At 39.8% G+C, this 26,961-nt stretch overlaps 1 protein-coding gene across 4 annotated transcripts in view; it reads right to left on the bottom strand.

Annotated features, from left to right (window-relative positions):
• The window catches only part of LOC139131444 (gamma-aminobutyric acid type B receptor subunit 1-like), a 95,193-nt gene that overhangs the window by 12,609 nt on the left and 55,623 nt on the right, over positions 1-26,961 (bottom strand). For all 4 annotated transcript variants that reach the window (XM_070697485.1, XM_070697487.1, XM_070697484.1 and 1 more), the window contains exons 3-8: positions 7,549-7,686; positions 5,896-6,066; positions 5,182-5,286; positions 3,598-3,663; positions 2,287-2,475; positions 1,631-1,867 (exon numbers count right to left, since the gene is read on the bottom strand). In XM_070697485.1, coding sequence (XP_070553586.1) covers positions 1,631-1,867; positions 2,287-2,475; positions 3,598-3,663; positions 5,182-5,286; positions 5,896-6,066; positions 7,549-7,686 — 906 coding nt within the window. The remainder of the gene's footprint in view (positions 1-1,630; positions 1,868-2,286; positions 2,476-3,597; positions 3,664-5,181; positions 5,287-5,895; positions 6,067-7,548; positions 7,687-26,961) is intronic.

Raw genomic sequence — 26,961 nt, 5'->3', positions numbered from 1 at the left:
GAATGGCAACGTTTGCCTGTCAAAGGTGGAATCGACAACGTACAGCATCAATCTCGGTCCCCACGGAATAATCAATTACATAATTACGATTTCACCAAATCCGAGCGAAGTATAAAACATCGCCTACCCTTTATAACGCGTATACATGCACGGTACAACAATAGGAGAAAACATTGTTTTCCCTCATGCCAAATTTACATTATTTGAAGACCACCTTCTATACAGTCCACGTCTTAACAGTGTTTGTTCTTTACAAGATCATTATTTTGCATTGATTTACGATCTTCTGGCTAATTGTTTCTGCTGTCAGACGAGCCAATTTTCTTTTTACCCTTTAGCAAATCAGATTTTCTGATTTATATCTTCATACAACCCCTCTGCACAACATTACCCACAGTGGTTGATATGTTGATTCGCTTAAAGGATTCATTAGACTAATTCAACAAAAAATGGTGCCCTCTAGTGGCCCAATTACGCATTGGTCAAGGCGAACACGCGATAATCTCGGTTTTAAGTCGGGCACTACGAGAAACCGAAGTAGCTCTGCATTTGATCTCGTTTCAATGTTTGTATTTTATTCATCAACAAATAACGTATGCAGTATTCTTAACACTTGAGCACCACAAAGCCGTCTGATATGCACACTTTCAACATATTCTGTTTATTTATCAGATGTATTTGCGCATGCATCGTTCGCAGTTTAATTAGGGTCCCACGTTGGATCCTTTTTTGCGAGTATATCGGTACACGTATCCGGCTATTAAACATTGTGATGTTATAAATGGCAGAGTCAGCTCAAACAAGGTTCGACCATCAGACCATGGTAGGGGTGTGAAAGGTTTCTTAGCAGAGATTTCTTGAGAAGATTGCCTGTTAAGTCAACTAAGGGAAAATCATGTAAACTCCATGACAGCGGAAATACTTTGAATTCTCGTGTCTTCATTCTGACCACCCCTTCACAAACATAATGGTGCATCCCTCACTAAAATAGGAAAAAGCTGTGAGAGAGTAAAAATCAAGGTCAACAGCTGGCATAACCGTTGAATTACACTTTGCTACTTGTACCTTTACCTACTTACAAAAAATGCTGAATAGTGACAGAAGTTAAAGGGAAACAGTCGTCGGAACTGCGCCTGTGCGAGTTTCTTGTTTACAAACAATGTATTTCGTGCACAATATCTAGATGCACCTCATCATCATAGCTGCGACATTAAAATCATACGATGTAGATTATGACATACATGTTTTACGTATACCTGCGCCCGTCGCTTGAAGTGGTTTGAGGAGACTAACTCAAGAAGTTTCGTGGTTGCGGTAAGGTATACGACGGTATGCAACCAGCAACTAACAAAGAAATCACCAAGGCGCTGATATAGTATGGAACAGGATAAATTGCTCCATAAAACCACGCATTTTACAGTGTTAGAGAACGATCGTCGCGGACAACTCTGAATTTAAAAAACACACAAAAATGTGATTTTTTTCAGAAGACAGACAAGTAATATTTTAGGACAACCACAGCGATATGATATCAGATGATATAATATCAGCGATATGATATCAGAATCGCAGAATATCCGCGTTTATCAGTTTTGGGATGTCACATGAAAAACTAGCAACAATAACTTACCGAAATTCCCTTGAACTGAATCTCCGAAAGAATTGTCTTTATCCTGTCCTGAAGCAGTTCGTTACGATATTGGAGGTCGGTTAGCGAGATGTTGCGTCCATTCTCCGTTCGATTGGCTTGATCTAGTAGTCTTTGGATGACCAAAGCAATCGTCCACACAGCGTCGTAAGTTTGGGGTGCGTATGTCGTCATTCCCTCGCCGTTAGATTCCAATAACTCCTCAAACTTACCCGGTGTCTGCGAAAGATAGAATACATATCCTAGATCCGTACATATTACCAGTAGAATCAAACATGGTGTATGGGATGGGGTTTCATATTCAGACTCAATGGCGGAGGACAATGCCATTTGACGACCGAAAAATCTCCTCCTCCCTCCGAAATTATCATAGTGTTGATAAGGACAATACTTATTGCAGACGGAATTGTGGGATTGAATCTATGCTGCTTCTCCAGCTAAAGACTGCCATTTTCATCCAGCATTAAAGATTAAAATTAAGATTAAGATTAAGTCAAAATTGATTAATTTAATCCAAGTATAATCCCGAGTATATTAACATAATGATATCACTGATGGCAAATCAACTGTGCTGGTGCACCTTCAGAAACATCACAACATTCTCAGATTGAACGTAATATTTTTATCGTTTCTCATACCATTCCCGAAATGCCAGGTTCGCCGTTCAAATCTTTATTCAGAGATTCAACTGCTATGTACCCCTCGGTGGCTTCGGAAAGTTCGTCGACGGAGCAGTCAGTGTCGTTCTCTGCGAGCAGCCAGTCTTGCCTGTACCAACCCACCAGTATCCAGACATATTTACTGCCGTAGAGACCATGTTTGTATGCCTGCAGATTGAGAAAATATGACCGTTCCACCATAAATCACACCATCGTTGCCGCCGTTGTGATAAGAATATAGTTCCCCAGACAGTAATAATGAAAGACGTGCTTAAAGATAACCGATATAAATCTTCTTCAAGTGTTGCGCTGCTAAATCTCAACAGTATTGCGTTTTACACTTAGTTTCTTAGTGTTTGTATATGGATTGTAGTCTGTCATCATGAGTTCTCGCGAGAAGTGTCGGTAACATGTAACCTTTATGTGTTCCAGTGTCGTTTGTGCGATTAAGGGACCGTGAATAATTTTACACACACGAATGGTAAACGAAATGGGTTGCCTTTGACCTTACGCTCACCTCCCCGAAGAAAAAAAATTGTAAGCGCGAAACTACATTGTGATTTGAACCACCCGAAACGACTCCTGAATTAAGATGTTGGTCGAGAGGATTTTTGTACCGTGATTGAGTCTTACGCATGATGTACACAGTTTTTTCAGTGATGTATTATCGTGGCATATAGATTTTGCACACGATAATCAAAATACAGCCAAACCCTTACCTCAGCTCCCCATATACAGGGGATGAGTTGTGTTTGCCATGCGGGCATTTCATAATTACCATCATCCCCTGAACGTAAGCCGTGCACACATACAATTATAGTATTGATTACTGATCGACTTTTTTTCTATGAATTTGCCATTTGTATACCGTTCTGAATTTCAAAAAGAGTTATTCCTGTGGATTTTTTTGAGGAGCATACCGAGTTTGTGATATGGACTTTTTCAAAGGTTTGACATGTGGAACATATGTCCCAGAATGCAACTTATCGACGTCTGACGTCATAGAGACATTTCGTACAGTAATTGAAGGCTATTGAGGAAATGATGGAACGACTTGTTATACTGGCAAATGAAAAAGTAACAAAGAAATAAAAAAACATGGCTCTGGCTATTTTTATCACAACAGAGCATGAGTCAGCTTATTAGGTACTATCAATTAGCATGAAAAAGTAATAGGAAATTTGCACAGATAACTAAAAATTTGGATTTGAACTGAGATTGAAATTATCTATCGGTTAATCTACGACGCTAATTCCAGGCTTACGAGTTTTTGAGTAAGTGATGGAATACCTGGCAGAACACACGCCGTGCTTGCTTTTCATGGAATGTTCCGATGATTATCCTGGCGTCCAACTCCTGTTGAACAAATAAGAGAACATTGTTGTCATGGTAAAGGTTAATGTTTCATCGGAGACATCTTCAAAGCTTAGACAAATATTAAATAAATGATGAATTCTGAAAGTAAATGAAATGATTACTGGTTCGAACAAAGAGAGTCTACGGTTGAATACACTGGGTATTTTCGACTGCTAATGTTCATAGGAAGATGGCCTGATTAGGTTTGTACTCTGCGAGGATAAAACGCCAGAAAGCGATTTGCCGTGACACGTATGGATGGAGGAATTAATCGACCGGGGAACTGAAAACGTCACCATGCGGAGCTCATTTTATTGACAACGTAATGCCAATGTTGGCAGTTTTCATAAGACCTGCGAGTGAAATTCCTTGTAAAAGAACACGCCAATCTCCAGTAAAAATGAAAGCTGCCCGCCACATTTGATCACACTTCGGGCCGGTCAGGCCCCGATCCATCAAAGCTTTCATTTCCTGAACTACGCGACTGTGTTTCTGCACCAGGAACGAGATTAATAATAATTAAATATTGAAGAGGTCCTTCATAGACGGATATTTCCCTCTCGCTGTTGTTTCAACGGAAGGCATTCGCTTTGATACCATACGCCAGGCGGTGCTTAATTGAAATACGACACTCATCAAATACAAAAATGATTTATGTATGGTATGCCCGCCATCGCTTTTTTATTATAATACGAAAGTCGATCCGTCTGAGCTGGTATAAGTATTGACATAATGTTGATATAATTAGTCGATGAATTACTTCAGCTTTGGTTGTCGGCCTTTTCTGTGTACCAACTTTAACAGCTAATGGTTTTCTAAAAATGCATTGCGAGTTTTTCCCCCTGATTAAATATGAACATACGTTTTAAAAGTAGCCGTAACTTTGCAATATTTTGTGATATGAGTAGATCTAAAATTTAATTCATCTACTCATTGTAAAACGTCTTGAATCGGCAACAATACGTGAGGGCAATGTTAAAGTACTTCGTATGCGAAATGTTTTCCTACAAATTGCATTAGACGGGGGTATGAATTTATTTACAAAACATATTGACACCCATCTGTGTATATCGACTGAACACTTTGCGAGCTAAGGCGCGTTACAAATGTTTTGCAAAAACAAATGTACGCTTCTCTTTCGAACTCTACGACGATGTCCTGAAATGTGACAAGGTTGCAGCGCTATAGTCTCTGGACACATCTGGCGAACCGTTTCTTCAAAAGTTACAACCGAGGCTCTTGATGAAAAACGTTGGAAGACTATGAAGGCACTACAATGAACATGTGTTGCAATAATGGTCCACAGTTTGAATCATAAAGTTTGCTTCTACCCTGCCAAAAGACACACGCACAGCGGTATCACGAAATCCCTGCAATCTCTGTTAAATATATGCACTAAATGTTAAAACTGTTCCACAAATACCCTAAACGTGCACATCACCGGTGGTACAGCATGCGAATAGCAGTGGGAGAAAGAGGAAAAGGTCGATGACCTCTGTAAGACATAGTACTAAATACCTTTAATTGCTGTAATTGTGAAGATGGGTCATCGATGAATCCTTCAACGGCAATGACACTGATGTTGGAATACTCTTCCAAATAGCTTTGCATTCTGTCAGTCATCTGTAAGACGGCAATGCAGAGCATAACATTGATTTTTTGGAAATAGTTACTGCCGAGGAGTCCCTAAATGATGTGTATTAATAATGTTAGCAAGATAGCTGTATCTGACCATAAAAAGGCAGTTACCCATGACATTGAATGTGCATACCACTCTAACGCGAGAAAATACATGACGATGTATTTGTGTATCACTGGCTGATAAATGCAGACAGTGTCTCAGTGTCTGTCAATATTATAGTTGAGTCAATGAATGACTTTGCATCCCTGTTCAACCCTTGTCGAGAAATGCTCAGTATCAAAACCGCGCTGCGAAGTAATCTACAATCAGAAATTGGTCGACGTGGTAAAACACATCCATAGACTTCAGTGTTTTTGAACGTAGTGACTTTAAACTAAAACACGTTGTGAAATGAGGATTGGAGAGAGTGCATTACTGTTTCTGCTTCGAAAATCACATTTCAACTCTTAAAAAATGGGTAACTCGAATAATACATTTACATATCGTCATTCTGATGATCTGTTTAAGACTTAAAGATCCATTCTTAAAAAAGTCTATTCCGGACAATTTATTTCTGCAAAGTTGATTTGGTCTAGTGAGGTGACACCTACCAGTGAGAAGAGTTCCTCGTCTTGCCTGAGAATGGCGACTTTCTTCCAACGGAAGTGATGCAGGAATGCCGCCCTCGCTGCATTGTGGGCCGAATCTGGTGCAACGGTCCGGTAGAATGTTGGATAAAGTTCCCTGTCAGTCAGTGCAACCGATGTTGAAGCGTATGACAGCTATGGACAAGACGATACGATATATCAGTTCGAACGATTGTACCAGTCACAGAGATGTGGGTGGCCAACTTCCGTACGGAAAATAAAATTATTGTTTCAAGTCGAGCCTTTCTGACTACCAAATTGTTTGATCTTCCTTGCCTTCCTCTCGTCTTTGTCAAACATTCGAAAATCTACCTACCAAACAAATCAATTTGCTCATACCCACCTTTTTATATTCAGAAGATGCCAATACAAGCACACAAAAAACTTCTATAAATCCATGCATGAATGCATACATACATACATGATCTCTATATCTCTACATATATACATCTGTATACATAAATATCTACATACACACATAGTGCGTACATTTTGTAGAACGCAGATTGCATCCATTTCTTTTCATCCATTCAGGCATCCATTTTAGCCCATACGAACAGTGTTGGCAATTTGAGCCGATCTTTGACTCAAGTTCAATTGCAGACTGAGGTAATATTTCATGCTCTGACTGTGTGTGACTTGATAAAAGTACGAGTACTTTGTTATTTACAACTAGCAAGAGAAAATATTGCTTTAATTTTCAAAATATTGATACGGCTAGGCAAGGCCAATTCACGCATGGCCTGTCGACGGGGTTCGTTGACAAAGGCCTCGCCGACACGTTGCGGCAGTAACCTCGCTTGCCCACTGCTTTCCCGGAATAATTTGATTCAGGTGGGAATATAACACCACGTGTTGGCACTCACAGTTCTGAGCAGTACACCCACCCATCAGTCCATCCACTCATACGATGAAGTGTGGGCACCCATCCAGTCATGCAGAAACTCGAATATCCCCTGACACAGCGATTTCAATAGGCGTCGCTTTATAGTGGCTCTGATTGAAATCTCCACGAAGATATGGATTGTCGGCAACTAAGCCATTTCGTCTCCACCGACTGTATTCTGATCAGTTTCCGATTCTACTCGAAGATAGATTTCTACGCGATATCTTTCTCTTTTACCAAGCCTTCCCCACTCTCCTGAATTCCTCAATGCCCTTCATCATCCCGAACAATAGTGTTGTTCCTTATTCTCATATGCCGTTCCGCGAGAGAGTAAATTCATTTCTCGTATTTGAAGATATTTTAATTCGCCCGTCAGTGTATAAGAAAAGTATTTTCTGCCGCGACTATAATAATACTTATAACATAAATTCATTTAAGTAATTATGTTTTCCGAGATTATTTCTTTACAAACTATAAATCTTTTTGCTTTCCTTGAAATTGTCACAATGGAATCGAAATGGGTTAGTGAACACGGGGTCTCTGGCAAAAGCCAAGTTTGCGATCTTTTGGCTGTTGGTATTCACAAGAGACAAGAGTTTCACGACTTTTATATCCACACAATCTCTTCGATCAACTTGTAAGGAGAAAATCTGATAAAAATACTATAAAACCATGTGAACGAGTATCCCAACGTGATATGTGTGCGTGATGACGGGTACAAGATTTCTCACCATGACAAGGTTCCAGAAAGGCACGATTTGGGCGATGTGTTTGGATACTTCGGAGCAGGCGGACCCCAGCAGCATTATCATCGGTGGCTTGCGATAAAGCTGATCGAAAAGAGCGTCAGCTCCTACCCCAGGATCACACTGGAAGAAACGAGAAAGAGTAATAGTTACTTACAAGAAACGGCAAAACAGCTTGGGGTGAGCGAGCCGTGAATGCATACCAAGTATACTTTAAATATTTTATAAGTTTGAGATGATCACGTTGCAACGATCGTACCGATGATATCTTCTGAGACGCTGACTTGGACTTGTAAAAAAAGTCTTTAATGCCTGTTATTCCACACGAGAATTGGCGAAACGCCACGGTAATCGACGGCCGAGTCGCTTCAACACTACGACCCCCGCAGTGATCATGACAACGACGACGACGATGAGGAGAAAGAGGATGATGACAAGGATGACGACGACGACAATAATGATGATGATGATGATGATGATGACTGTTGTCCTCGTACAAACATGAGGCTTGTGCACGATTACGATAATATAAAAAAAAAACCAGCTCAAAGAAATTCGTCAAACACGAAAGATCGTCAATTGATTTCGGATAAAAAAGAAGTATTTTTTATTAATTTGATGACACTTCCCCTTTCACACAAATAAAAGCTCTAAAGCCCGCTTCGAGTCATTAACCTCATATTGTATGATGGATTAGTCAGGTACGTAAATCATTGATGGGATTAAATTAAAAAAACACATTAAACATTAATGAATGGCATGTAGCCATACAGATCATTCGGACATACATCTTTTTCATCTGTTAAAAAAAACCAAAAAACAACTCGATAACTACAATTTCAATTGGCAAATGAAATTGTGAAAATTATCACACACAATCGCCAGTTTAGAAAACTGTTGAGCCATGATCGGCTCTCACGCTTTGAATATCCCTCTGGAAGAGTTCATTGAACTTATCCATATTAAACAACACTGGCAGACGCATTTTAATCTTCTAATGGCTTGCATTATTTCTATTTTAAAGTTCAAAAGGTTGCGTTTACTTAATGAATTAAAAATAATGGGAGAATCGTTGCGTCATGTGGCCGCCAGTAACATTGCAACTGCAGAAAACAGTAGACAATTCTCTGTGGCTAAGATATTGTTTTCATTTACCGGAATTTCTCTGGTCAGACAAAATTTATGTCACTGACTTTACAGGTACTGTGAACCGGTAAAAAAACGAGTTCGCCTTTTGTCTGTCAAATGATCGGCCATCCAAATCACTCATTCATACATGAAGTCAGCGAGCTAACGAGACCATCTGCTCTGAAACAGTAAAGGAAATACTGCACATCTTTCAGAATTCGCCATTTGCATTTAGAAATATGAGTCTGCTGAGGGCAGAAGTTGATTGAGTTCCATAGGGGAGTTGATTTTAATTCACTGCCAGCGCCGGAAAAGCCTCCGAGGAAAGAGCAATCGATTGCGACATTGACTTCGACAGGATATAGGGGGGTCAAATGGAATCCATTCATCCAAGGAACGTGTACAATCCCACCAAAATCAGCGGAACCTTAACAAAATTAAAATAAAACGCCCTACCGTTGTCTTTATTCGTCAACGAAGGCGCAATGACAATGCGTCGTTGACAAAATGTTCAGTACTTCCTGCAAATATCTATGTTGTATAAATCGAACTGTGTAAATGCATCACATTTCAATATACTCTCAGGCTGCTTTAGGAAAACGGTAAAGTTTGATAAATTTGACTTTTCAACCATGGTGACAAACTGGAGGAAGACGTTTGTTCAAGGACGAAATGATTTCCTTGGATTTTGAAGAGAGACTGTTTTATCTCTCAGTCATATGAGAAACGCATCCCTTGCCATCCTTTTCTGTTTTCTTTTAAAACTTTGCTCTTCGCCGTGTTTGTCTGGAGCTATTAAGATAAACAGGGCTTTCTATGGAGGGAAAAAATCGATAGTTTTCCTCGTGTAAACTCCTTAGAACACACATCATGTGGTTGCCTGTATCGATTTGGTCAAAAAGGAAAAGAAGAAAGAAGCACATAACAAGGCCGGAACATCTCTATCGGAGCTGACATTTGCAGACGTCATCTTATATACCATACTTGCCTTTAGCGGGCAGCTGAATTTAACAGTTCTTATAATGGGGATCAGATGTGGCTAATGTTGGCGGCGACGCAAATGGACGGCATGTGTTGTCGTCCATTCTTCGGCGGGGTCTTTCAACGCGCACAAACTGCCTTTAGTGACATAGCGACGCGTGTGCTTTGTTAATGGAAGGGCACTCGGTGAGAAAAGGTGCAGAATGAGTAATACACGGATCAAAAGATCACGGCACGATTCCCGCGGGTGGCAGTGTCGGACTAATGTAATTATACACGCCAGCGAGCAAAGCCAAGAAATCTGCAGCGGCTATCTGATCGGGGAGAGAACACGGTTTGGCAACTTGTGATTTCTGTCACCAACGACGGCCAGTGAATTACAGACCGTCGCCATCTACAAAGATTTGTTATCCTGTAACATTTTAGTCATGTTTGTTTTTCTCCACCGCCTTTATACGTTCCCTGGTTGTGCAGTGGGTTACAATTTCGTTTGACTAGCCGACAAGATGAACTGTAGATATCTGACAAGTGCTGAAGAAAGACTAGTAGTGTCGTGGAAAGGGGCCATCTGGAGTCAATTTGTGAGAACATGTATAATGAGCGAATAAAAGTATATTTCGATATCAAAAAACTCGATTGAAAAAGAATTTTTTCTAGCTTTTACGAACGATAAACTTTATATATCTCGGTAACAGTCCATGCATAGCGAAGGAATGTATTACGTCAGTGACTCATCAGTATGGCCACAAGCTCCGGGCTAACTGTCGACGACGGAATTAAGAGATATTGCGGGATTTCAGAGTGTCGTGACTCATGTTCGTTTGATATGAGAGCGTGTGTGAGTTAGACACTGGGATTGGTGTGGTACCTTGGAGACTGTAGCATTGCAAGCTGACAATATGACGAGTGCGTTTTCTCCAGTCTCGGATCTGTACGCTTTCTTCACCCACCCCCTTTCGAAGCATGGTTTTTTTTTGAGTCATAGCCATGATTAAAAGATTGGTTCTTTGGCAAAGAAATGCAACGACAAAAGAGCGAGTCTTCTGTGAAAGATGGTTGACGGGAAAAGGCAATTCACATTGCCCCCTTTGCTCCTGGAAGTATATGATGAATATGATCGACCTACAACTTCATAGAAAGCTGAACAAACGTGCACGCGTGCCCAATGAAATCTCCATTGTGTCCTGTCAGCGCGAAATGACATCATTGAGTAAAACCAAATCTAAAACTAAGGAGACAAGAAAACGCGTCACATCATTGACCATCACTCCTTTTAACTTGAAACTTCCTGAAAACTTTTGGAAAAAAAAAGACAATTTCAATTGAGTTGAGCCCCAGTGTGCTCCGCTAAACAACACTGACTTGTTAAAATTACTTTCTGTGATCATTGTAACAGTTTCATTTATCTAATTCATCATAGCTCTACTGGATATGCTGACACTCGTCTTCCAGCTTTGAACTTTGATAGTAGATGAAAAGCTTATACTAAGAAATGACGTCATGACACTACAAAAGACCGGATAAATCGGTCATCAAGATACTTAATTCATTACCGTATTATACAAATACGAAGATTGCTTAGGGTACTTTATTCCATACGGAAAATTGATCACTAACAAACGTTTTTTTTTGTCGTTTCTCTAGATTTCAGTATTTCTTTAGATTTCTTTCTTTCTGTCAATACAGATTGTATATGAAGAATGTAAAATTATATTTTGACACATGAATATTTGACTAAACTCGAATTCAAACGACAACCTGTTGTTTGTTGTGCAATGCTGATATGTTGTATTTTAACCTACTTTATATAGAAAGGAAAAGTAAAAAAAATCTTGCTATTGTAAATATTATTAAATGTTACTGCTATTTCTCCTTTCTCACTGAACTATCATTTCAACAAATCATCAATGCAACTGGCACTGAAGAATAGCCACATAGCCTTTACATAGACACATAGACGGGCAGTCAATTTGATAACTGATTGGCGGAGAGTCATAGGGTTTGGTTATTGATGGAATAATCGATTGGCCAATTGAGCAGCTGTGCAGGGTAGCTTTAGCATATTAAATGTAAAATGATGGACAACACCACCCCAGCGTTTTTAAGAACTCAATGCGGTATCTTGCGTCACAGTTTAGCGAAATGCGATACACTTTAAATTGCTGGTGCGTCACAATTTTCAATGGTCGTCACGTGACAGCCACAGCACGTATTACAATCCCACAAGTCTCGTCTATACCGACTCGTTAGCGGCCCTGAGATATCATAGGCAGTCAGGCGAAGTTTCGAGTAAGCGTGAAACAACTTAAACGAAAATGGCGCTGTTTTCAGAAGTTTCCGATCTCAGAACTACCTGTAGCCTGCAAATCTTCATAATTATAAAAATGTGCGGTTTGTGAAAACTTTGACAGTAATCATACGTGGACAGTTCCTTGCATGATATCATGTACCGGTGGTGGTGCCGTCATAAGTCATTGTAACTTTCTCGTCTCCTGGATAACTCTGCTAAAGAACCTTCTATTAAACTTCCTTTCAAAATCAAGACTTCTCGAGATGCAACTGTCGATTACAGAACAAATAATACCAAACTCATCCTGCGTAATTTGTCGCAATTGAAGATGTTCTCCAGGTCATACTTTTCGATCCCGAGGGCTATGCTTGTTATGAAGATTGAAAGGACGCTGATGCCGTTTGTTTTCCATGAAACCTAAGTTTGGTGTATAATTTGGTTGAATAAAACTGGTAAATGTAATTATGCCTTTGTGAACAAGAGCAAAGAAAAGCATTGTGTTTGCTTTTCGAACAGAGTTGAAACAAACCTTGCTTTGACAATCTAAAATAAGATTTGGAGAAGACATTTCAGGAATGTGCATCGTCATCGGAAACTTTTCTGCGATAACAATGCAATGTTATCATTCCTTTATTTGTTAATATACAAATTTGCCAAATAGCAATATTGACTGATTTCTCGATACACACTCTGTCTCACTCTACTCCAGTACCAGCAAAGCTTTGAGCCGTCAAGCTGACCGAGACACAGAAGGCCCTTCGTTCGACATCGCCTCAATAACTCACTTGAACATTTACGCCACTAAAATGACGTAACAATCGTTACACGAAGAGAATACTGACGTACGAGAAGGAATGAATCTCCAGAGAACTTCCGAGCTCACGACACAGGCAAACAAATTGGCGCTGATTTATCAGCTTAACAGACTAAATTTGAAATTGGATTTACATTTGCCCAATTTTAAACCAACTCGCAACCTCGTGGCATCTGTTCTATTTGAAAAAGAGGAAAAAAGTAAACGGATGCAGTCGAACGATGAAAGGTAAAATTCAATTACTCCAGAAAAAGACGACTTTTTTTACGAGTTGTAATAGAAGAGAGCCGCTCGAAGAAATTGTGATAAATGACTCAGGTTGCCAAACCCTTATGAAACTCAGCTTGAATAGAACGATACGTCATCTGCAGAGGGACAAAGCAAACAAAATTACCCTCTCTCTGCGCCCAATTTCGGAAGCAATATTTCATTGCGACGGGAAATGAAACGTTATGTCTCGCAACAAACGCGCAGGCGCGGGCAGAGAGCAGAAATGTAATAACGGACCTGGAATCGTCATTTTTAACTGATAATACATTAATGTATTTCAGAGGGCCAAGCAATGTAGCAGCGTCTTTAGAACCGATGATATTTATGGTCTAGTTATAAAATGTAAATTGAAAACTAGACGAGGTATAAATGTTAGTTTATTGGAACAGTAAAGTTTCGGGCAATTTCTTTGATTACTTTCAACGTAAAAAAAACACGCGGTAAGTTCAACATATGTGAAATAAATCAGCATTAAAATAAAACAGAAAATGAAACTGTCTAGACAAGGAGATTATGAAGGGAACAAATTCCGAGTAAGGGTGGCATACAAAAGTACAACACTGATACCCCCCTCCCCCGTCGATAAGGAAAACTGGAAACTTTTGATTTTCGGCAGTAAGTCGTAAGACTTCCGAAATGATATTAATTTGATTAAAACCACATGAAGTAGCCATATTGTAACGTAATATGCGCTGTCGGCAATATGGTGGACAAGGATAATCTTCAAGTACCATTATTCGTCAGGGGTTCTGGAAAAATATCAGATCTAGGGTCACCATATTTATTACGTTTCTCATGTTACAACCGGTCCTTTCTTCAAGTCCGTGACAAGGAAAGGATGAAATATTATCTGAGGCCCGTGTCAGAACAAGTGGACACGAACATTTGGATACGAGCTAATAAAGGTTTCCTAAGGGGCCTTCAACTCGCACTCTATCCCAAAGCAGAACCCTAACGACTCCCTAGTTCACTGGCGATTAATATGAAACGATTTCCGTGTCCACTATTCCTTACTCTTGCATTTTCTGATTTTCTTTTCTCCTCTCCCGAACGGTTGGTCTGCGACAGATGAGTCGCTATCGTCTGTATAAAATCAACACATCTTCGTTGCTGCACCGGGTCTGGTCAATGTACAACCTTTTCACAAGGCAAGCCCGATACATTTGCTGATCTGCTGGTGCACCTTTTCCCGTAATTTTGACATGACTTTGATTACATATGATGAAAGACAGCAGCATTTACATATAAATATTCATCACATTTGTCTTGTAATCGATACATTTATTCGGGCAACGATCTCTGTTTACCATACGCATAATGCCACATATTGGCAATTAATTGCGCTATTTGAATCAAAGTTACACTGTACAATCGACTCTAATTAAGACATCACGATCTAAGTCAACGATGTAATTTAATCGAGGTTATCAAATGTTGGAAAATCGTCCCCGGTCATTTAACACACCAAAATGCTTCTAGAAAATTTCAACAATCGGCCACACAGATAATAGCTACTTTTGTACATTACCATAGAAACATGAATTGGCAAAACACTGCTTATTTTGATGTAGCGATCACATCTTCATCAATTTTTTATAGTTTCGAACAAATCCGAACAACAGATGACGCAACTGTGACAGACTCGCGATATTAGAGCATCAAAACAATAACAGCGTTACGAGCTTCGTTGTCGTATCGTGTCTACAGAAGAATCGACTGAGCGTGGACAATTAATCGATTTTGCACACCCGGTCCGTAGATAGCCCTTGGGGTGAAATTTACACAGCATTACAATTTAAGACTTAATACGAGAAACAAGAGTTAGGCTGTGGGGATTATCATATTAAGTGGTTTTTATCACTCTATTTATTCAAGAGAAATGTTTATCATGTCTGACATACCACTGGCTGGCGCCGTAGAAGTGAGAAGAAATACTTGTGTTAAGGTAGAATGCACCTCGACGACAGATATTCTCTCAAAGTTTTGCAAAATGAAAATGGCTTTCGTCTTGTTTTTGAAGATCTTGGAATAAACAAAGTTTTTACCGGCTTATTCTTGTTAAATTTAAATGTTTATTTCTCTCTATGGAGTGAACACAGGGGTGATTTCCACTTCGGATTTCAAGTGTTGGTAAATATTGGGTAATTTGTTTCTCTAGTACCAAATTTTGCATAGTGACGGTGACCCCCTCCCCCACTTCGATTTCGAAAGAGAATGGTTTAAAGTTTTCTTACGGAAAGTTCGAGTAAAAATTTAAGTTTTTAATTTTCGAGGCGTGAACTCCCATAATAACAGACTTTCACAACTGCCATGTACAGATGTTATTGTTATTAGAAGTCTTAAATAAACGATCCGTGTTCCGTCTGCTTGGCAAAGATAGCACACAACGCTGTCTGCAAACGTCAACGGCGTGGAAGAATTAAGTTCGCACTTCTCGAGTTAGTGGACACCGAACTGTTGATAAACATTGCAGTGACCTGTTTGAACTTTCCACTGTGATTGCAAACTACCGAAGGTAATCGCTGGCGTGGAGTTAACAGTTTCTACGTGCATGCATGCAACGGTATGCCTGTGTGTAGGTTCATGACACGTAAGATTGGCGGGAGTTCTACTGTAGGCGTATTATTATTATCCGTCAAAATCATGAACAATAAGTCATCCTTGAAAGTATCAAGTGATTAAAGAATCGTTTCTTACGGCTTGTGTCAAACACCGAGATTTTTCACGTCAAATTAAACTTGCAAATACGTATATTCCATTGACATAAGCCACGCTATGAATAAAAATGAGTTTGCGTACCAGGTAGTACTCTAACACCTGTGTTTAGTATAAAGAAACAGGACAGTTCCGTCATGCTGTCTGAGTCTTAAAGACGCTCAGTTTATCGAGTTCTCAAAATGTCATTAATATGCCGTTCACGCCTACCTCGAACACCACATTTCAATAGCTTACTGAATCATCATCTTCATTGTGCGTGTCAAGTCACAAAACATACACTGAGATCATTGTACAAATACCTTACTCGGCAATTTTGCCAATCATCCTCATTAAACAAATCATTTTTAAGCTAAAGCCGCCTGATTATAGACCGTTTTCACGTCTAATTATGATGATCGTGTCTCGTTTTATAAATTACGTGGACTTATACAGAGATTTCCATGTATTTTTTATGACTTTCAAAACTGGGGGTTGCTTGAGACTAAAATATTCAAAGCACACCTACATGATTTTGCCAATGTTATAGAATGCGACCGACATATGCAAATAATTACAGGATATCTGACTGTAAAATTTCACGAAATATTACAAAAAGAAAAAATACCTAAACATGCATAACTTAATATGGCTTATAAAGCCGCGTTATGCCTCAAGTTTTATTTGAATCGTACCACTTTTTTCAGTGTGATGTTAACGAAAGATAGATAGACAGACAGACAGACAGACACACTGTCATACATTTGTACTGAACCGAACTCCTGTGTGTACAAGAATAGCGGAGCTAAAGTGACGCGGTCGTTGCAGAAAGGATGAGACAACGCCTACAGATTGAAACAGTTATCTTCATCCATGTCTACTTCTGAACTTCTTTGCACTTCACGAAATCCTTTCTCAGACAGTGTTGGACGGCACACGTAAGCAGCACCGCCATTGACTATTCCGCGCACACACGATAAATTCGCCATTATGCGGAGATCTGCAACGTATCTATGAATCGCAATGAGGGACTTGGCGTTATCTGCAATCTGGTTTCACCAGCATGTCAATTGCAATCCAAATTGGATAACGACTTGCAGACATGTGCGGATGGATGGGTAGACGTATTTGATGACGACAGATACATTTTCACGATAAAAGTTTAGAAGCTCGTTTCCAGACACTCACCGGTTCACTTAACCTTTCGTATAATGTCTGCTGCAACTGTTCCAGTGCAACAAATCTCATCATCTGTGGAGGCAGCGGTCGTTTGGCAAAGCAGGCCGACATGCTGCAAATTGTTTGCTCGATTATGTGACGATACTGAATATGAGGGAGAGGGCTAAGAGTGCATTTGTGTTCGTTGGTACAAAAATAGAATCGTGTACTCCCCCCAATATTGACGACTACTGTGATACTGTAGTCACAGCGTTTTTCGAAAGCACGTGCGAGTGATGTCATTTTCAATACAGCTAATCTTCCTACACTGTCAACTGTCTCCTTCCGAGGAAACATCTTGACTGTAAATCGCAGCGTGATTTACGACGATAGCGTTAAATGCCGCGCATTACGGTCATAGGGTAACATTTTTCACGTTACGAGAAGAGTTCTTGAAGAGTTAGAGTCGTGCAGACCAACGTATAAATCTGACAACTCGAAAGTACTCCGTTGAAAATTTAGATGTGGCGATTGCATGCATCCGCCAACCGACGTGTTTCCTTGCTAATCCTCGCTTCACGCTGTAGCCAATTCTCAAGTAGTGTGTTTAGGAAATATGAGAGTAAAAAACGGGAATGTGAAAAGCGGTTTCTTTCAAGGACGTGTTTAGCGAGGTAACTCGATGTCAACTACATTATAGTACTTAAATGTGAAGTACAAAATGTGAAGAAAATTACATGAAGTGTTCAAGTCAATGCCATTTATTATCTTCAAGTTTCGATCATCGGCTTTACCTACTTTGGAACTTAAGTTCTGCGAATCAAGATTACAAAGACGTCATTATCGATGCATACAAATAAAAGTCTCCTTTTCAAATGATGGATTCATTCATTGAAATCGATGATCTGATCGGATTATAAGCCTAAGCGACTTAATACTGTTTTGGCAAGTTTTCTCCTATTTAATATGAGATCGGATCAACGTGATTAAATGTGTAAAATATTTTTCCAGTTTTTATCAGTTTTCAGTCTGACATTATCTATGTGATGTTTTTTGAACACTGAGAACCCTGCACTTCATTAATGAAGCACTGTCAACAAACTTTTGGCATTCGTCAAGGGAGCTGTCTTCATAAAGTTTGAGAAACTGTCTTTCCCCAAAATGCGACTTCACTTATGGAGAGCGGAAAAGCCGTAATGCATCAGTCTTTGTTGGTATTGCGTCTTGTTGGCGCCATGCACAAAAAGAAAAAAAAAATGAGGAAAGAATGGACGTGCAAGATCATCATTTTTTCAGATTAATGGAGATTATGATTAGTGGATAATAGGCATTCTGTTGTCTTCAGACCTCATAACCTTTATCTACATGTCGGGAGAGATTTATCACAGTTGTTTCATTAATACTTCTCTATACACGCACACATGTTGTCATGTCTTCATCACTTGTGCCAGTTATTTCTTCCGACGAGTCGCGCAAGCACGTGACTGTCCATGAAAGCACAAATACAACGGGGAGATTAGCGTAGCTACACATTTTCTGTGCAGGGATGATGACAGCCATGTTTTCGAGAACGCTTTTGACATGGCTCAAGGAAGTGCGATCAGTACAGCGTGATCGTAGCAATATTAAAATATAGCTATCACCGTCCAAGTTTATGTAATATAAAACGGCAAATCTTGCGGATATTTGGTAATATGCCGAGTCAACATTTTTTCCACTAATGATTTTCTCATGGCCACAAACGTTTGATGAAGTTTCTGACTAAAAATACCCGGCACGCTGAAAATAACGTCTTCATGAACAGTTCAAATCGTTCTTTACTGAGTTGTGAGGGAAACTGCATAGAAGTGACTCTTGGTGCAATGGTAAAAGTCATATTTTGCGATCTTCTAATGATGTAAGAATGGCGACCAATAAAAAATGGCGCCAACCCATTCCCCTCTCCCCTTCGTGTCGCCAGTCTCTTTCTCTTTCCGTCCCTGTCTGTCCCTGTCTGTCTGTCTGTCTGTCTGTCTGTCTGTCTGTCTGTCTGTCTGTCTCTCTCACGCACACACAGAGACAAGCAGTATTCTTTATTGCAGTTGTAATGAGCACAGATTATATGCGTCTAATATATTTGATCATTTGTTTCACTTCGGGGCACGAGTCTTTGACGTCAGTGGGAGATCTCTCTTTCCAAAACTGTCGACGGTTTTCGTTTGAAGCATAAAAAGATGTGATAAAATGCCAAAAGGTCTGATATGCCAATATAATGAATACAAAGAAGATTTACGACCGGAGTGATGATTTCTCATTAGCAATTATGAACTTTTACATAGATGCGTAAAAACTTCATTTTAGCTTGAAGGGCCCGTAGCTGTTTGATGGTTCCTTTTCACTATTTTTGTTTTGTTTGTCAATAGCAAAGTTCTTTATCTATTATTCCAAAAGCATGTCAAAACACATACTTGCAAACACAGCATCTATCGTGTAGAATGCACAGTTATTGAATTACAATCCGGACCATGATTCACTTGTCAACAATAACAATGCAGTCTACACGCGTACAGGCTGAGTTGACACGCCGAATACTGTGTATCTCACCACACTTAAGGGAACAGAAAAAGAATTTAAAATAGTTGATTTTACATAAATAGCGGAAACTATTTATGAAAAATCATCAACAGTTAAAGCCACAGGCGCTTTAAAGCTTGATTGCACACTTTCATCCTGTCTAATTAACTTCTACCGTGCAGTTATGAGTCCCTGCATGATTCGTGCGGACTACAAATATCAGACTCTTTACGTCAAGCCGGCTATGACCCTTTACATATGAAAAAAATCATCTTATCCGCGAGTTTTATTAAGAAGGACAGTGTCAGTCTGCTGATCAAGTAGAGATCATTTAAAGCGCCATCCTCGTTCCTGGATATAAGTGCTGTTGACATCAATTATAAGGAACTCGTGACGGATAATGGCGGCAGCAAAAAGAGATAAAATAGTTGCCGCGGTCAAAACCCAGCGTACAACTCGACTTCAATTTTAAAATTTCGTGCATGTCGTTCACGGGAGCACCTGTGAACTTCCTGACGCAAAAGAAGAAGCAATAAAAATGGAGTGTAAAGGTGCTTTTTAATGTCAAGGTCCTCTGAAAGATATGGTGATGGAATGGAATCTGACTATCGATTCCTGGTCAAAATTTCACAGATTTTGCTGGAAAACACACGGTGAAACTAAACATTTTACAGCTCACATTTTCACCGAACACGTTCCTCTCTACTAAAATGGAAAACCCGCATCATTTCGTTTGATTTATCGATCGCATGATATAGACTCAGTCAAGCGAATGTCTTGACCCATTTCAAAGTGAGTTGTCACAAATGAAATTTAATTCATATCTGACCAACCCCACATCCGGCTGTCATCATGACAGAACGAGTTCAACGAATGCGGGCGGAAAGGTTTGAATATCAAGTGTGCATATCGAGAAGAGAAAAGTAGTCTCCGAGTAAAATCACTTGAAGTCATCGCACAGGTTGCATCATGGTATTGTACACGGCTTCTCGTGTGTTCGATGCGAGATGGATCATGAAATGCAAGGATTTATCAGGAAGCCTTAAGAAACGTAGATCCTCTAAGTCTCGGAGTTAAAGCCCGCACAGTGTCTGTACACAGCTAGGCTTACGGACAGATCACGAGACGTAAGACCAAGTTGACTGTTCGTTTACTTCCCGACGCATGTAGCACTAAGCCCTTAGTCTCCCGACTGCCATCGCTATTTTTAATGGAAATAATCAACATCGCATCATTTCGCAAATGAGTAGACGGGCTCCTGATTTGCTTCCGCAGCGAGAATTACTTCTAAACCGATGAGCTGGGCAGATTGAGTCCGCATCAATGCTAATTATCGTCTTCTTCCAGGCATGCACTGAATCGTCGTGTGTTTGTGGGATTGGCTGTGATCTTTAGAAATCACAGGCATGGCTTGATCTTGATGGGGCGAACAATGATATCGACTGAAAGTAGAAAATCTCCAACAATTGACGCTCTCAGATAATTTTGCATTAGCCAGAGCTTTGCTCTGCCTCTTATCAAACCTTAGCCTCTTACACGGAATGACAATTCATCTTCGGAGGCATGTGCAATGATTTCAAACTGTGTATAAACTCAGACAGACCACCTCGCATCGTCTCCATGCGAAGGCATGGCTACCGAAAGTTACAGCATTTGTAAATACACACGAGGGGAGATTGTTCAGTGTACCGGGGGAGCGATTCGGAGTTAAATCCCCCCTGGCACAAACTCTTCCGCAGATCTTTTAAGATATTAATCTGACTTTACTTGGACCCCTAAATCAAACTGTACACTAAATATGTAAACTGAGACTCGCAGTGGACACATCTGATAATTATGTCTTCCAGCATAAGATGATGATTCCTGGAAATTCTTAGAATCGTCAGAAATGCAGGGCGTCGTGTGATCGAATACAGCATAGTAATTTAAGTAAACGATATACTTTTTTCAGGAATTCAATCCTACATAAATCGTTTATTTCTCTAGAAGATATGGAGGATGCATTTCTTTTTTTGGCCGGTGAAAAACTTTACTTTTTCAGTGTTATCCTCATAATCTGTATTCTGTACGTGGACTGTGACATGTGACCTTTGCAGGAAATAACGTACATTCAATCACTTCTATACTTAGAGAGAGAGAGAGAGAGAGAGAGAGAGAGAGAGAGAGAGAGAGAGAGAGAGAGAGAGAGAGGGAGAGAGAGAGAGAGAGAGAGAGAGAGAGAGAGAGAGAGAGAGAGAGAGAGAGAGAGAGAGAGGAGAGAGAGAGAGAGAGAAGAGAGAGAGAGAGAGAGGAGAGAGAGAGAGAGAGAGAGAGAGAGAGAGAGAGGAAGGGAGGAGGGAGGGAGGGATGGAAAAAGAGGGAGACAGAGAGAGAGGGAGAGAGACACAGAGACACATTACCCCTAGTCCTTGCCAGCATTGTGCTGAGTCTCTGGCGAAACTACACATTCTATTATGGTACTATAAGTAGGAACCATGATTCCGATCGCCTTAATCTTATAAATTCACCCGCTCTCTCATCCTTTTCTTGGCTCATCGCCGTCTTACGTGGCTTTCCTTTCTTTAAGAACCAGATAAAGTCTGTGATTGATTAGGCAATTAGCCGGCAAGGTTGGCAAATGATGATGCAACCGATTAACATCAATACTTTCGAACCGCAAAGCGCTGAGTGATCGATGCTGTCTCATGCCAGTACGCTCACTCAGTGGGCAGGCGGTACACGCAGAAGGCTTGCCAAAATGCGCTTTTCTTTTCACGAGTGCATCGCTTTTATTTTTTACGAGCTGCGTTTTCATTTTAAACGACACGTTAGGCGCCTTCAGACATGAATTACAGCGAACGTGTCGAGTGATGATATGTACTAAAGAGACAGTCAGATGATGAGTTTACAACAGAAGCGCTGAGCAAAGGCGCTCACATCAACACGCAGGTTCCAAAAACAACCTCCAGTCTCGAATATTGAGATAATTGCAACCTCCGGCCTTGGGCATCTGGACTTTAAAACGGGAATTTTAATATGCCATGTGATATATTGTCTGCCTTTGGCAAACACGAGGTCTACCCTTTTCACCATTATATGCCTGTAAAGACGCTAATAAATATGATAGCAGAATGTAGAATAGACACTGAGCAGTGACGGAATGTTAACGTTTGCATCCGTGCACTGAGTCAATAGTCGAAAACAGCTATGACTGAAGCTATCTTAGGATATCGCGTCCCTCACTGTAGCCATAAACCCTATGCTGCAGCCCATCAAATTATAATTCCGCACATTGATTTTTCACTCCAATTAAGTAATCATCGATCAATAATACTTCGGTGTTAAAAACGATTATTTTTTCGTGAACCGAGTGTTGTATGTGTACCTGGCTGGAACACAAACAAACGAACAAACACGATCAATAAATCGATCAATCAAACAAACGAAAGGAAAGCATGTCCGAGTGGAATGAGGCAAAAGTATTGCTTTCTCTATACTGACCATGTGCCCTCGTGATTATGAATACCGTTGAGACCATCATGACATGGAAAGTATCGTTATCAACGGCAGAACATCGATGAGTGGCTAAGCGAACAATTGCATGAGCAATGATGAAGAAGATAAGAATCCGCACGACATTGAAAACTTGAGCCAAGATGGAAGAGAGTGATGACGAAGGGGGATAGTTCATTTAAGTGGTTTGAGATGTACAGTCTTAACCATGTCATGTCCTACTTTCATACCATACAACAGTCTGTCAAATTTTGTCGAGAGTACTTGCATTGAATCTAAAGACGAAACTAATTTGATTGAAATCAAAACGTGAGAACAACACCGATTGAATTTACACGGTGACAGCATATTTGCACATGTCTACGGTAATAGAGGGGTGTCAGCAATGCTTACAAACGGATCATCGGTAGCAACAGTTTTAGCGGCGCTCTTTTTAAATGGCCTCAGTAAAAGTCACTGCTTGGCTACAATAAATGCCAGTGATTGATTACCTTGAAGCTCTTTTATGCGTGCCTTGAAATGCAACCTGCCTATCGCAAGCCAATGTTGAAAACGTTTATTGTGCACATTTTGGGCATGGAGTAAAATATCCGAACCTATATATATATGTCTGCGTAATGTGCATACTGTGGTCAAAATGTAAAGTTTGAAAAAAAATCAGCCGTTTGTTCATCAAGATGCATTTCCGAGAGACACCGATCCGTTCAATTTGTAAACAAACTAATCTTTTAACATGGTTAAAATGTTGAAAAAATTGTAAAGGGCTTGTATGAAAATCACACCAAAAAGGTTAATTTTCCCGTTTAATGTAAAGTTGACTTCGGTAAAAAATATAGAGTAGAACAATTAAACACACATGCCTGATTTGTCTGGTTCCAAGCAAATAAAGCTTGTTCATAACTTCATAAGTTAAACATGTATTGCCAATGGGATCATCAGATCAGTTCGATCGGAACCTTTATCTTCCCATTTAAACTTTTGCGAAAATGATAACATCCGACCAACTGTGTACGACTAAAAGCAACATTATGGTCAGAGGAAGGGTTTACACGAGACCTGATAGGTATCGCTTGCTGGTTGTTTTGTTGCTGCGATACGTCGCATTCAAAATGTATAAAATCACAGTTTTCAGTTTCGGAAAAGCTTCAATATGTTTAGGTGTTGTTCTTCATGCAATCTGAGGGTATGGCGTTGCAGCAAAAAGGGTTATATTGCACCCATAAAGTGTGCTGTCACATGCATACATGTATACGTAGTTGCGCATGTCACCAGGAAAGCAAATATTTCCATACTTTAATCTCCAGGCAGCATAAATATTTCAGCAGCTTTTGTGGTTGTTGACGTGATTACGTCGGGCATGTTCTGTTGGACCACACAGCGGGTTATTACTTGACACCGATAGTTACTTCCCGAGGGAGTCGCAGAAATGCCAAGGAACACGTCAGCCGGTCGGTGAGAACGACATGGATACATTTCATCCTTGCGACCTCCGAGTTAGAAACGCTTACTGGGGCACATACGATATAGCGGAGATGAATTTGACGCACTCTTGGTGTAAAATGATGAAAGGTTCAAGTTTGCCACGCGTGTGAAAGATGTACATGATACATCACGTACACTTCTCATCAATTTCACCCTAAACGACTGTGACACATACCACTGTGAGCAAATGACCGTTTGTTAGATATCCTATTTCATGCAATATATATATATAGATTTATATGATACTAGTAATTTTTGTTCACCATATAATATAGTCAAATTTATTTATTTTCGACCTTGCCGACTATGATAGCCAAGGTGCATTTCAAACACAGACGGACAAACACTTTAAAAGCAGCGTGTCTGTCTGTCTGTCTGTGTTTAAATTGGATCTATCGGTACACTTTGGTCGGCGATGACAGTCTGTGCCACAATGTATATTACCAGAAATGATTTCAGCGTTGATAAAGAAAATGTAAGTGGGTAAAGTTCTACCCTGGCTAATGCACGCTATATACATCCTAAGCAGGTATACAACCTTCGTGTTTAACATTCAAACCATATTCTAAACACCGTTGCACACTGTTGTGATTCTTATATCGGATTGCATGGTTTAAGTATCTCCCAAGATGGTTTTTTCACAATTACGACAGGCTACGCCTTCAACGATACTGGAAAAAGGGTATTGACCAAGAACACAAACATTTGCAAGGAAACTACCGCTGAATACGATGTCAAAATCGATGTCACGTCGATACAAGTTACAGCTGAGGAAGAGATGAGGTTCCAAGCGCGCATGTACACGCCGTCTCGCTGACTATAATATTACAGTCGAGAGATTCGATCCTAATGAACTTGGCACTCGATGAACTCGTGCACACTCGTGTACACACCCAAAATCCTACGGCTGCACTGAATTCTATCAGGCAAACCTCAACACTAAAGTTTAGCATGATTCAAGCAAACGATTGGCGTCCACTACAAACGCGATTTCAGGTCAAATTGTTGAGAGCAATCAAAGATGAAACTCACTGTTCGTAATAGAAGTTACATTGGCGTGTACAATTACGCATTCAGTCACAGTGAACACAGCTGCTCTACAGTTTGAAGTCTGATATTTTATTACACCACCATCATAAATGACGCCTCTCTTGCTGCTCGAGTTTTAATCGTCTCACCTGATTGTGGACTATATTAATTCAAAAATGGTCAAATCTATTGATCCTGTGGCTTTTGCTTAAGAGAACTATTTACTATTTTCCGTTTACTACTACTTGCTATTTTCCGTTTCACCACAGCACAGATGTATATTTATTTCTGAACTCTAAATATTTGTTACACTAATTGGGTCATAAAAATGATAATGATGATGAGAAATGTCTTGAAAGCGCATCTACCAACACCTTACATTAAATTTTAAAAAGTTGTTTGCTAATTTTGTTAGTTTGTCTGTTTTTGCGAGACATTTTTTGCTCGAAAGAAATTAATTGACTATGTATGTATGTATGTATGTATGTATGTATGTATGTATGTATGTATGTATGTATGTATGTATGTATGTATGTGTGTATGTGTGTGTGTGTGTGTTGTGTGTGTGTGTATGTATGTATGTATGTATGTATGTATGTATGTATGTATGTATGTATGTATGTATGTATGTATGTATGTATGTATGTATGTATGTATGTATGTGTGTCCGATGCCTGTCTCACTGCCTGTCTGCCTGTCTGTCTGCCTGTCTGTCTATTGTTGATGTGATGATCGCTGCTCGGATAATCTGAAAGGGTTGATCTGCGAATGAGATTATTTCTATTATCTGACATCAACATTAAATTTTGTGTTTATGAGTTAAAATTGCTTCCTCCGAAGTTTTAGCATGGAAAAGGAGAAAGCACAATGAAATATTTAGCGATCGTAGTTGTTGGTACTGGAAAAATGGTATTATACCATATACCATGTATATATACCATATATTACACGTCGTCATTTTTCGTCCAATCAGAACGACGCATTGGCGTGACTGACACCGATATTGTATGATTAGATATTTATTCAGGTGCATATAAAGCGTGTTTGTACGTCGGTATTATTTATAGATTGATAGGTGAGTAAACAACATGGACGTGAGTTATTCTGGTATTCCTTATCTGTATGCTGTATCTTTTAACGTTATTTTACCATCCTATTTCAATTAACGTTGCTAATCCCGGTTTCCATTAAATCAAACTGAGTATTTCACCTGTCAAATTTATCAACTGATTTCAGGTTTTCTATTTTTTCTATTGATTGGGTGCCGTGCGTTGTAGGTTCGAGCCCGGTTGAAACCATCGTATTCTGTTTCGCCGGTTTTATCCTTGACATCTTGAAAAGAAACGTTAGCAGCTTCAGTCTTTTGCTATTTGCTTGCGTCTTTGGTCGTATGATGATTGGTAGACTGGACTTAAAGTTAACTTAGGTTCTCGCTCTGATTCGCTGGCCCAGGAGACGAGCGAGACAATAACTTGCAATATATAGGTCAAATAAAGTACAAATGTTA

The sequence above is a fragment of the Ptychodera flava genome, chromosome 4 (genome assembly GCF_041260155.1).
Source record: "Ptychodera flava strain L36383 chromosome 4, AS_Pfla_20210202, whole genome shotgun sequence".
NCBI lineage: Eukaryota > Metazoa > Hemichordata > Enteropneusta > Ptychoderidae > Ptychodera > Ptychodera flava.
Note: the sequence above shows the minus strand (reverse complement) of the source record. Positions and strands in the feature narration are given on the sequence as shown.